The sequence below is a fragment of the Manduca sexta genome, unplaced genomic scaffold, assembly GCF_014839805.1.
Source record: "Manduca sexta isolate Smith_Timp_Sample1 unplaced genomic scaffold, JHU_Msex_v1.0 HiC_scaffold_3280, whole genome shotgun sequence".
NCBI classification, from domain to species: domain Eukaryota; kingdom Metazoa; phylum Arthropoda; class Insecta; order Lepidoptera; family Sphingidae; genus Manduca; species Manduca sexta.
In genome coordinates this window covers 1-12,249 of record NW_023594331.1, presented here as the reverse complement: position 1 = coordinate 12,249, position 12,249 = coordinate 1, and the positions used below count along the sequence as shown (strand labels likewise).

General features: G+C 38.3%; 1 protein-coding gene across 1 annotated transcript; it reads right to left on the bottom strand.

The window, feature by feature from the left end:
• Positions 1 to 490: 490 nt before the first annotated feature.
• Positions 491 to 10,266, bottom strand: LOC119192857 (the record flags this gene model as incomplete). Its single annotated transcript, XM_037446612.1, has 5 exons — positions 491 to 667; positions 5,954 to 6,127; positions 6,791 to 6,852; positions 9,713 to 9,814; positions 10,179 to 10,266. Coding segments are annotated over 5 exons (588 nt in total), but the record flags the coding sequence as incomplete, so codon positions are not given.
• Between the last annotated feature and the right edge of the window lie 1,983 nt (positions 10,267 to 12,249).

Sequence of the window (12,249 nt, the reverse complement as noted above, 5' to 3'; positions counted from 1 at the left end):
TGTATGATAATCTTCCCAACGTCCGTTCTATATGATCTTGATCTCTTTGTTATGGAATATTTTTATGAGCGTATAATTCTAAACTTAAATATATTTGTGATAATGTCGGAGGAGATTCATATTACATCTAAATTGTACTACTTTATAAGAGTAAAATAATATAATTTACCTTAAACATAGCTCATAAGTAAGTACATAAAATTTGTTACTCATTATTGAGGATCGTGACTCTCAATTATCTTCACTGTGATGTTTATCCGCCGGCTTCGGTCTTTTGCCTGATGAAATGGTGTATTAATGGAAACATTCAACGCACTGGAAATCTGGTCTATCCATCTTTTGGGGTTTCGTCCTCGTGGTCTCTTAACTTCCAACTTTCCAACCATGAGCACGTTTTCAGCAACAATTGAGATACAATAGGTGAAATAGCAGTGTGGTAAAAGAGAATTAAGACTTAAAGTTTGAGTTTATAGTCGCTAGATGTCGGGGAGTCACGTGTCGGCGACTAGAGCGAAGTCGCCATGCCAAACGACGTGATAAACAAATTCAAGACGGTGACCAGAAACACACCCACCACGGTCATGTCGTTGATAATGCCCGCTTTGTATGTGTCCTTTTTAAGGACTTTGTAGAAGTTGTTCATGACGATGCCGAGGCCCACAGCGATCTGTGAAATAAGATATTATATATAATTTCTATATACATACAGTCTTACTTATAAACTTGTTTTATGGCGGCTGTACACTCTCGTCGAGAACTCTCGCGCGCAAGGTGGAGGGACGAACGTGCCCTTGTACACTCCCGTTTATTCAGTACGCTTTGCGAACGCCGAGAAGATGGACGCGTTAGAGGTTACGGCAGCTGTTACCGCGCTATCAGTTATTACAATTACGTGCACATATACCATACGAAAAAATTAAAAAGAAATGGCGTAAACGGAAATAGTGAATGCAGTGGCGCGGCGGTTCTTTCATAGAACCCCAAAAGCCTGGCTTGCCTTTTGAAAAACACAACTGATATTATTTGGCCCACAGTACAACTATCGCGCTGTGGTGTTCCACCTCTGCCTACCCCGGAAAAGGGGAAAAGGTGTGATGCTTTATATATATATATATATATATATATATATATATATGTATGTAAGAAATAGAGGCAACTAAACCCAACGCAAAAACACAACTAATGTGTTTCGCTCGCAGTACGACTATCGCGCTGAAATGTTACACCTCTGCCTACCCCTGAAAAGGGGAAAAGTTGTGATGCTATACAGATTTCAGCGTCCACCAATAATCATAAACTTTCAAAACGTAGAATCTATCGTCTGCCTAAACCACTTGTGAAAACTACGTTCGCCCAGCATTTTGGTCCTTTCATAAGAGCACATGTGTATAATTCTATAGTCAAAAACTGTAACATTAATGAAAAATCTATTTATGAGGCTAAAAAGGTAATAAAATTATGGCTTATGACACTTACCTACGAAGATACCGAAGATCTCATAAAGATTAAATCTTAAAATCTCCATATTCATCTAATGTCCACCTAAACTTAAAGTTTGTATTGTATTTATTTGTCTTATTGTAGTGGTATCAAATATATTAATTCTACCCTATTTCTGTACCTAGTTTAGACAAATTTGTAACTTAGTATAATTTACATATAATTTAATAAAAATAAAACTAATTTTGTAATAAGACCAGCGTCAAATAAATGAATAAATGTGTACTGTAGGTAACTAGGCTAAAATTTGGGTCTTCACGATACAGGCTTGCCTAGTGTGAAGACCATAGGATATAAGCTCATATGTAAAGACTTGTCAGTTTTAATAAATTTATTTATTTATTTATTTATTTATATATATGTATGTAAGAAGTAGATTCAAGCAAACCTAACGCAAAAACACAACTGATATATTTCGATCATACTACAACTATCGCGCTGTGGTGTTACATCTCTGCCTACCCCTAAAAAGGGGAAAAGGTGTTATGCTATATGTATTAGTATGTGAGAAGTAGTCAACCAAACTCAATGCAAAAACATAACTAAATACGTCACAGGAAAGCTAAATTCGCGATTTCGTTTTCTTGGACGACATAATTATTCTAGTTTTTTTTTTATTTTAAAACCAAACTACCGAAGCGATGTTGAAAACATTTTTATGGGACCAATCTGGAGAGAAATTCTTTTGAATAAAAAAATATTTTTCCAAATCGGTTCATAAACGAGCGAGTTCTGAGGTAACAAACATACAAAAAAAAAACACGTCGCATTGATAACCTCCTCCTTTTTTTTTGAAGTCGGTTAAAAATAATATAAACGGTATAGTAACAAGCGTAAGCGGTAGCGAGAGCGATCCGCGCCGCATGCGTCGGCTGACTGGCTGCGGTCGGCCGGGGGCTACGTGACAGGCGGAGCGTACGCGCCCCGCTTCGATCGGTTTATGTGACGTAGGGCATTGTTAGTTGATCGCTATACATATATACCGAAAGTTGTACCATTTCTACATTGAAATTTTATTTTACAATTTTTATTTTAATGATAATAGTATTTAAGTTTTAACACTTTAATTATTACTTTTAAGTTTATTTTATTAATTTAAAAATTTGTTTGTAAAACTGATGTTTTGTGCGAATAATATCGCCACATTAATCTTTTAAATTATTATGAATTTCTGATGATTTTAGTAATACTTTAAATATAATTGCATTATTATAATTATTGTAATGCATTTGCACTATAATTTTACATATCAGAAAGTTTTTGTCTCATTTGGAGCAGTAATTTTATAAAATAACTAGCTTTTGCCCGCGGCTCCGCTCGCGTTATAAAGTTTTTCAGGCTAAAGTTTACCGTTATAAAAGTAGTAGTTTCCCGGGAGCCTATGTTCTTTCCAGGGTCCCAAACTGTCTCCATGCCAAATTTCCTCTTAATACGTTGGGTAGTTTTTGAGTTTAACACGTTCAGGCAGACAGATGCAGCCGGGAACTTTGTTTTATAATATATTTTTTAGAACTTTTTAAGAGGAACAATCCCGTCGTACATCATTGTTGCATAACTTTAACCGTTTACGCAGCGCACGCAACGGAAGCTCTCATAACTAATAAATTGTCCCCGTTTTTGCAACATGTTTCATTACTGCTCCGCTCCTATTGGTCATAGCGTGACGATATATAACCTATAGCACTCCAGGAACAAAGGGCTATCCAACACAAAAATATTTTTTCAGTTGGAACCGGTAGTTCCTGAGATTAGCGATTACTGCTCCGCTCCTATTGGGCATAGCGTGATGATATATATAGCCTATAGCATTCCAGGAACAAAGGGCTACCCAACACAAAAATAATTATTCAGGACCCTTATTCTGTATGATAGTGTAAACGCGTAACGCGGCCGTGTCATGTTATCTTTGAGAAATGTGCGTGAAATGGTATTCTGTAAGCCAAATTTCTATGGTCCTAAACATGATGTGTTGTGTTACGTGCTTGTTACGCACTGTTAAAATAACGTGCGGGATAGAGAATAAGGGCCCAGTTCAAACTCCTAGTTTCTGAGATTAGCCATTACTGCTCTGCTCCTATTGGTCATAGCGTGATGATATATAGCCTATAGCACTTCACGAACAAAGGGCTATCCAATGCAAAATGAATTTTTTAGTTCGAACCGGTAGTTCCTGAGATTAGCCATGACTGCTCTGCTCCTATTGGGTATAGCGTGATGATATATAGCCTATAGCACTCCACGAACAAAAGGCTATCCAACGCAAAAAGATTTTTTCAGTTTGGACCGGTAGTTCCTGAGATTATCCATTACTGCTCCGCTCCTATTGGGTATAGCGTGATGATATATAGCCTATAGCACTCCACAAACAAAGGGCTATCCAACACAAAAAGAATTTTTCAGTTCGGACCGGTAGTTCCTGAGATTAGGCATTACTGCTCCGCTCCTATTGGGTATAGCGTGATGATATATAGCCTATAGCACTCCACGAACAAAGGGCTATCCAACGCAAAAAGAATTTTTCAGTTTGGACCGGTGGTTCCTGAGATTAGCCATTACTGCTCCGCTCCTATTGGATATAGCGTGATGATATATAGCCTATAGCACTCCACGAACAAAGGGCTATCCAACGCAAAAAGAATTTTTCAGTTCGGACCGGTAGTTCCTGAGATGAGGCATTACTGCTCCGCTCCTATTGGGTATAGCGTGATGATATATAGCCTATAGCACTCCACGAACATAGGGCTATCCAACGCAAAAAGAATTTTTCAGTTTGGACCGGTAGTTCCTGAGATTAGCGCGTTCAAACAAACAAACAAACAAACAAACAAACTCTTCAGCTTTATATAATAGTATAGATTTTGTTTCTGAACTGGCAACATCCGTTATTTGTTTTGATTGAGCCGGTGATACATTTTTAAGTATTCGTGTTTATTAAGTTTTTTTTGTTATTTTAAAAATTTAAACATTTAAATACAAAGTACATGAGTGAAATGTTTTTTTGTGATGGTTTAAAGTGTGGGAAAAGTTTTTATCGGCGAGAATAGGTAAATATGTGAGGTTATGGTGGACAACAATAACTTCATACTAGTTGGCAAGTGGCGCGAAACGTACGCCTGACTTCAAGATACTTTAAGGTAGGTATTTACAACAGCATCCAAAATTAATTGTCGTTTTGGATGCTCCCATACGAATAATCATTAAATTATATTTGTTACTGTTGCACATTTTCATGAACGAGGCATGTGTTTGGAATACATCTGGTCCATGATACCTACAATTTAATCGATGCTATCAACAATATAATATATTCTAAATCACATTCAGTTTTATTGTAAATGCATTTTATTTTATAATTTTGGTAAACAGCGAATTTTAACTAGATTATTTCGTCAATTGAGTAGGTACAGTATATGGCGAAAATTTTAAATAAATCGTGCGCATCGACACCAGAGTAATAATAGTGTTTCCACTTTTTATGAGATTAGTTGATAATTTATATAGTTTAATTGTTATTACACCACATATTTCTTTCAGAGGTTACGATGGGTCAAAACCATCTTTAGATTGAAGTGCCTAATAGGTATATTATAAAGTTATCTCGGTGGCATAGTTGTATTGCGTGCGCGCCATGACTACCACTCCGAGACAGGCAAAGATATATCTAGGGCAATAACACATCCGTACGGTTAGAAAGCTTGCGCTCAACCGAATGACGCGAGAGTATACAGTGTTGCACTTGCGCCGCCTCGCGGGGGGAAGCGAGGCCCTCTGACTCGCGCTCAAAAAACCGACACCGAATGGAGGCCCACGAGTTACTGCGAGCCATCGCGCGCCATTAACTTTAAGATTTGATTAAGAATTGGTTAAATAGCTGTCAAAAACATCACATGTTCCTAGTTTAAACCTTATTAAAAGGCAAGATGGCGAGTATAGTTTACAGCTGATGGAGTAAATTTGTGTATTAACTAAGCATAACTTTGTAATTTTTTTATAAGTTAGACTGATAATGTCTGTATTTATATCAAAGTGAAATGCTGCACGTTAATAAATAGGTACATAACTTAAGGATGGTTGAACTGATTTAGCCTGTAGTAATAAGTTTCTCTTGGTTATTTGTCATATTCCAAATCAGGTTTAAATAGAAAGACATTATATAAGTCATTATAATCTAAGAGTGGCGTGAAATCCTCGATGGGGTAGATATATAACAATACAACTGCAGTGCAGCTGAGGTCTCTGTTTTGATCTCGGATTGTGTAAAGTGATTGATTTTCATACTCAGTATTAACCCGGAGACTGGAATTCGTGCTCGATATGTCGACAGGCTCACCTCCATTACTTTATGTGACGAAATACGCACAGCTTAAATAGAGTAGCAAGGGGCACTTGCCGGTCTGTCTACCCCTTCGAGGACAAAACGCTTGAGTGAGTGTAAGACTGTCGTAGAACTTACTTGCAGAATAATGCTAGCGGCGATTAGGGTCAAGTTGAAGTAATAATACGGCTGGGTGTTCGAAGAATCTAGAAGGTTGTGTAGCTGATTCACGTTGGCGGATAACAGCCCTAAGTCCGCAATGCCCAGAGCGGAGATCTTGTTTAACTGGTATGTTACCAATTTTGGCGGCACCTAAAATGTTAAATGAAATCCACATTCAGTTTCAGACTCGCGGCAAGCCAAGTATAAAATTTGTTCTGAGAGAAGTGATTAATGGAGTAGAATAAATCACTAAGTTGGGGTATATTCTTTCGCTTTCTGCTTTGTAATCACATCACAAGCATGGGACGTTTATTGACTAAGGCCGGATTTGTTTATCTGTGGTCAGGTACAGTTGAAACCCGATCACACTGGCGAATTGCAAATAATTTCACAGGGAGGCGAACGCGTCCAGTGTTAAAAGACCGTTAGCAATACTTGACCACAGATGGAACGACTCTGGTTTACTAATAGATTAGGTGGCTTCCAAGTGATTACCGCTTCCTACCCGCCAAAATGCATACCTATATATGGTGGGTTTTAGACGGAATAGCGAGGGCAGTAACAACTACCCAAACTGTTGGAGCTGTGAGAAGAAATATTTAAGAGAACGTGCTTTTTTCTTGAAGATATTAGAATCTGCATTCAAAGATTCTCAAAAAAGAAGTCAGTTCGTAAACGGACAATTACTTTCTTTTAACAATCTAGCTGTTGACTTATAAGAATCAAGTCACTCAGACCTTCCGCGGTTTGACTACTTACTATAAGACATGTGCAATTGCGGGTGTTCGTGTTATTAGGTAATATTGTTCGTACCTCGGGCACTGGTGAGATGCGATCGTCGTCACCAAATCCACTCTGGATCTCGCCACCACCATCTGCAACCATTTTTATTAACAACAACTCCGCAAAGTGAATTTGTGAAATGCAAAAAGAATCTCTTAACCGCTGTCGCCATAAAAAAGTTTATAAGAAGCCTTAATTACAAAAATCCTGTGAGGTTGACAAAAACATGAGTAACTAACACAAGTTGTGATCCCCGAGGCAATTCTTGTGCCCTCGGTGTCCACACCGAATGCACGCCCATGCACGGGGGGACATTTGTCACGGACCTAGACACACAGAGAGTGTGTCTATACTCCCATGGGTGCAAGTTCACGTGGGGGGTCAGATAGGGACTCGTTGAACATTTCTCTCGGCCCATCCTATTACTTCCTCTTCCTTCCCCCCTATTTCTCCTCTTCCCCTTTTCCTCCTGGCCCCTGCATTCGTTAAGCCGGGAGGAACCAGTATACCGTTCGCAGGTTCCTCCCGGTGATGACTGCAGGATCAGCCGTTAAAAAACAAGTTGCGACGATAGCCTAGTTGGTTGTGGGACGGACTGCCGAGACGAATGTCCGCAGGTTCAAATCCCAAGGGCACACACCACTGACTTTTCTAAAAAAAAATGTGTGTATTCTTTATGAATTTATCGTTCGCTTTAACGGTGAAGGAAAACATCGTGAGGAAACCTGCACATCTGAGAAGTTCTCTATAGGAATTTCGAAGGTGTGTAAAGTCTACCAATCCGCACTAGGCCAGCGTGGTGGACTAAGGCCTAATCCCTCTCAGTAGTAGAGGAGGCCCGTGCCCAACAGTGAGACAGTATATGATAATACGGGGTTGATATTATTATTATTATTATTTGTTTTATGTTATTTATTTATGAATGTTATTATTTGTTCATGCATTTCAAAATAACTAAAATACTGAAAATTTTAGACTTTTACAGATTAATATTGAATGCACATATGAACCGTTAAAGAAACGATTTTGTATTTTATGTGACAACAGCGGCAAAGCATCGAAGGTCCCCACTATTATAATTCTCTTTACCCCAAAGAACAAAATCTCATCTGTAAAATGTCTAATTGCAGTATAAAGGTTTTAATTTAAATGAAAATATAATTACTCACCTCCAAATAGAAATAATTTTCTGATAACAATCAATAGTTTTGAAATGAGTAATTGATATTTATATTTTCACTTAAAACCTTCATACTACAAAAATAATTTTAACAAAAAGTAAACCGCCTTCAAAAACCACTCAAAACCAAAACATAATTACACATAACAAGTATATATTGGATACCAATTTTGGAGTCGGTGCCTAATTAAAATTGCTAGCTAGCTAACTAAATATAGCTATATTTCTTGCATAGTCTATCTATGAGCTACATTTCTTTCAAATGAATTAAAAGGAGTAGGTTCGCGTTTCTACTAACAAACATACACAGTGAAAGGTGTAATACCAAGGACATGTATGGTGTTTCATCTCTTTCTTTCCTCTTTTTTCGGGAGTGTAATACACCCACATTTGACCAGCTATATGTAACAGGGGAAGAATTTGGGTAGTGTACAGTTCACAAATTTAAATATTTCCTTAATAGCTTCCATTTGCTGTGCTGCGGCGGTGCGTTCATCTCCGGTGACGATCTGACTTGCTGACTTTGTACGCTGGCAGCACATTGTTTTCGTATATTTCTTAATGTATTTATCTAGCTTAACTAGCAATTTTAATTAGGCACCGACTCCAAAATTGGTATCCGATATATATAACTGTTATGTGAAATTATTTTTTGGTTTTGAGAGGTTTTGAAGGCGGTTTAATTTTTGTTAAAATTATTATTATTATTATTTGCTTTTTTGTGTTATTAGAAAATAGACCGTCTCAATGGCATTGTTGTGTTTCGCTCACGATACGACTATGGCGCTGAGGAGTTACACCTCTGAGTACCACTGAAAAGGGGAAAAGTTGTGATGCTATATATATGTATGTAAGAAGTAGAATCAAGCAAACCTAACGCAAAAACACAACTGATATATTTGGCTCACAGTACAACTATCGCGCTGTGGTGTTACACCTCTGCCTACCCCTGAAAAGGGGAAAAGGTGTGATGCTATATATATGTAGGTATGTATCTAAGACCTAGAGTCAATTAAATCCAGCCCAAAAACATAACTAAATGTTTCACACACAGTCCGACTATCGCAATAAAATGTTACGCCTCTGCCTACCCCTGAAAAGGGAAAAGGTGTGATGCTATATATGTCTATGTAAGAAGTAGATTCAAGCAAACCTAACGCAAAAACACAACTGATATATTTCGATCATACTACAACTATCGCGCTGTGGTGTTACATCTCTGCCTACCCCTAAAAAGTGGAGAAGGTGTGATGCTATATACATATACGTATGTATCTAAGACCTAGAGTCAATTAAACCCAACCCAAAAACATAACTGAATGTTTCACACACAGTACGACTATCGCGATAAAATGTTACGCCTCTGCCTACCCCTGACACGAGGAAAAGGTGTTATGCTGTATGTATAAGTATGGGAGAAGTACAGTCAACCAAACTCAATGCAAAAACATAACTAAATACGTCACAGGAAAGCTTTAATTTTAAAACAAACTACCGAACCGATGTTAAAAAATGTTATGGGACCAATCTGGAGAGAAATTCTTTTTAAAAAAAAAAAAAATTTTCCAAATCGTTTCATAAATGAGCGAGTTCTGAGGTAACAAACATACAAAAAAAAAATCACGTCGATTTGATAACCTCCTCGTTTTATTGAAGTCGTTTAAAAAGAGCATTTTGCAGATGTGGTTTTGATCTTTGGGACCGTCGATATATCGAAATCCGTGAAATTTATGGCATTTGAGGGTATGGGCAGGGAATGTAATTTGTGTTACCATGCGGGCCGTCATTGTCGTCCAGGAGTCCGACGTCGGTGCCGGAGTCCGCGGCGCTGTCGGGCTCCTCCACGTCTCCGGCAAACTCGTCGGCCTCAGGCTCTGGGGAAATATTTCATAACATATTAGCTTTAGATTTGACAAAGATTCAGTGAGTGCTGCCATAGGACAAAAATCACTGGCGATGTAGATGGTAGATGGTAGTGTTTTTTTGGGGGAGCGGTCGTATCTCTTACCATCAGGCGAGCAGCATGCTCGGCTCATCATTCAACATAAATAAAAGAATTGTTGCCATGTAGGTCTAGTGGCAGTCAACATTGTTTAAGAACTGTGACCGTTATAGGTTGACCTCTGACACATCTCGGAGGCCATGTATATTATTATAGGCACCCACTTACCATAAGGTAACATACCTGTGTACCCTGAGTGTTAAGAAATACCCTTAATCTCAAGTAAACTTACTTACCATCGGATAATGGTTGTTGCTTTTCATTGTTTGCCTTCACCAGTCGTGGTATCTTTGAGTTGTGGCCGTGGACTCTGGGCAAATTCGACTATAAAACAAAAGTATAACATTGATTAGGCAATAAATACATATTATGTATTATCTCCTTAGCACGTCTAAATCCTTTGCCGACGTAAAACGTGGCTTATTGATTACATAATCTGCCTAAATTCAGAAATTGGTCTCATGGAACATTGTGGCGAAGGCGCCTAGGTACCCGCTGCGCCCTCGTCGCCAAAGGTGGCTCCGTGTCGGGTACTGCTTGCTTAAAGAGCCTCGGGGATACCACGTCTTTCTCATATTTAAAAAAGAAAAATAACTATCTTATTGTAATATTTTATAATACAATTTTCCAAAAACGAGGCGCCGCGCCGCGCCGTGCTTTCAGTCACAGCGTGCGCGGAAAACAGATCCAGCGCTACAGTCGTCAATAAAAAAAAACAACAAATAATTTACGCTAATAATATAATAACTATGTAAATTTTTTTTATTTTAATATTTCTTACTATTGAATGGCTGCACGCTATACCTATGCTAATTTACTAGTAAGTCGGAAACCTCGTCATGAGAATAACAAGTTACTACGAAAATGTAAAAACAATATACTTTTAATGCTAAAATCAACTACCGCTGAAAATCTATCGGATCATAACAATATTATAAAATACCAAATTCATAAGTCATAACAATTCGGTGTTAATAAAATACAAGCATCAGAGTGTATTGTGATCGTGCACTTTATTGCAAGCGCGGTGCGCCTGATCAATATCGCATAGCAAAGTGGGCGGGGCGGCCATTTGCAATATTTTCATTTTCCCGCTATAATTAAGAGTTAACTTAGGATGGATTATTAAAGCCTCAAAACTAGTAGTGATTCTTCTCTTATGACGTGTGTTTGTGGATGGTGAAGGACACTTAACATAAAGTGATGCACATGTGCCATCCTGTTCTATAAATAAATAATGTAGCTTACACAGAGGCTTTTCTCCTTAGCGCCTGCTTTACGTAAACTGCAAATTCAATCGACGCATGAAATTGCTAATAGTGCAAAGACGCACTCTTGTTTATGAACTAAGCGATCATCGTGGCTCGAGCACACAACTGATAACGGTCAAACAGACGGTCCTGGAACTATGGAGGGTGTGTCGTGTGTCGGCAATAAATTACCGATCGACACAGGACGGCCTTGAAACTCTGTACTGTCTACTTATTGTAGACCTACTGTCATACACGATATGGGCCATCATCGAACTCAGTATCTGAGTACACTGCATAAACATGTGAGGGTGTAAACTTATTTTTATGGTAATTCTCAAGTAATACTCATATAATACGATTATAATACAGAAAATTATACGTAAGATAATAAAGGTAATGCAAGAAACTTATTGATTAATTTATTTAAATATTTTGCGTAACTCTACTTCAATCAATAAAATTACACACAGTAAAACAGATGAAGTTAAATAATGCATTAAAAATGTAACTCGTTCAAATATTGCATGGTTCACCGCATCTAGAATTACCTAAGTAGGGAATGTTTTGTGCTCCGCGCTAACTTACACTTTTATGCACTATTTTGCAAACCTTTTGAATAATTGTTGAATTAAATAATATAGGTATGGCGTTATAGTTACTCACCAGATGTTTCCCGGCACTACTAAGCTGTCTTCTAGCGTTTTGTCGTGCACTCTTTTTTGAGACTACAAATTTAGGCGCGAACACGCGCCGGGCGCGATTTTCTGGTTTTATTCACTTTTTAGGAATTTCATTCACAAATTCGAAACTTGATTGCTGTCCCGCCATTATTTGGTTTTAAAATGTGTCAATGGGTTAATGAAACAATAGTTTAATTAAATGTTATCGGAATGCGACTGTCTTTGGTTGAGCAGACACTGTAATGACTGATAGTCATCGCGCCGCACGCGCCGAATATGCCGCGGCGCCGCGCTCCCCACCACATTCCTCTCCGCGACATCGCTGTGATTGGTCGCTGTGCATCGCGCCCTACTACAGCTGAACTCTACGTTTT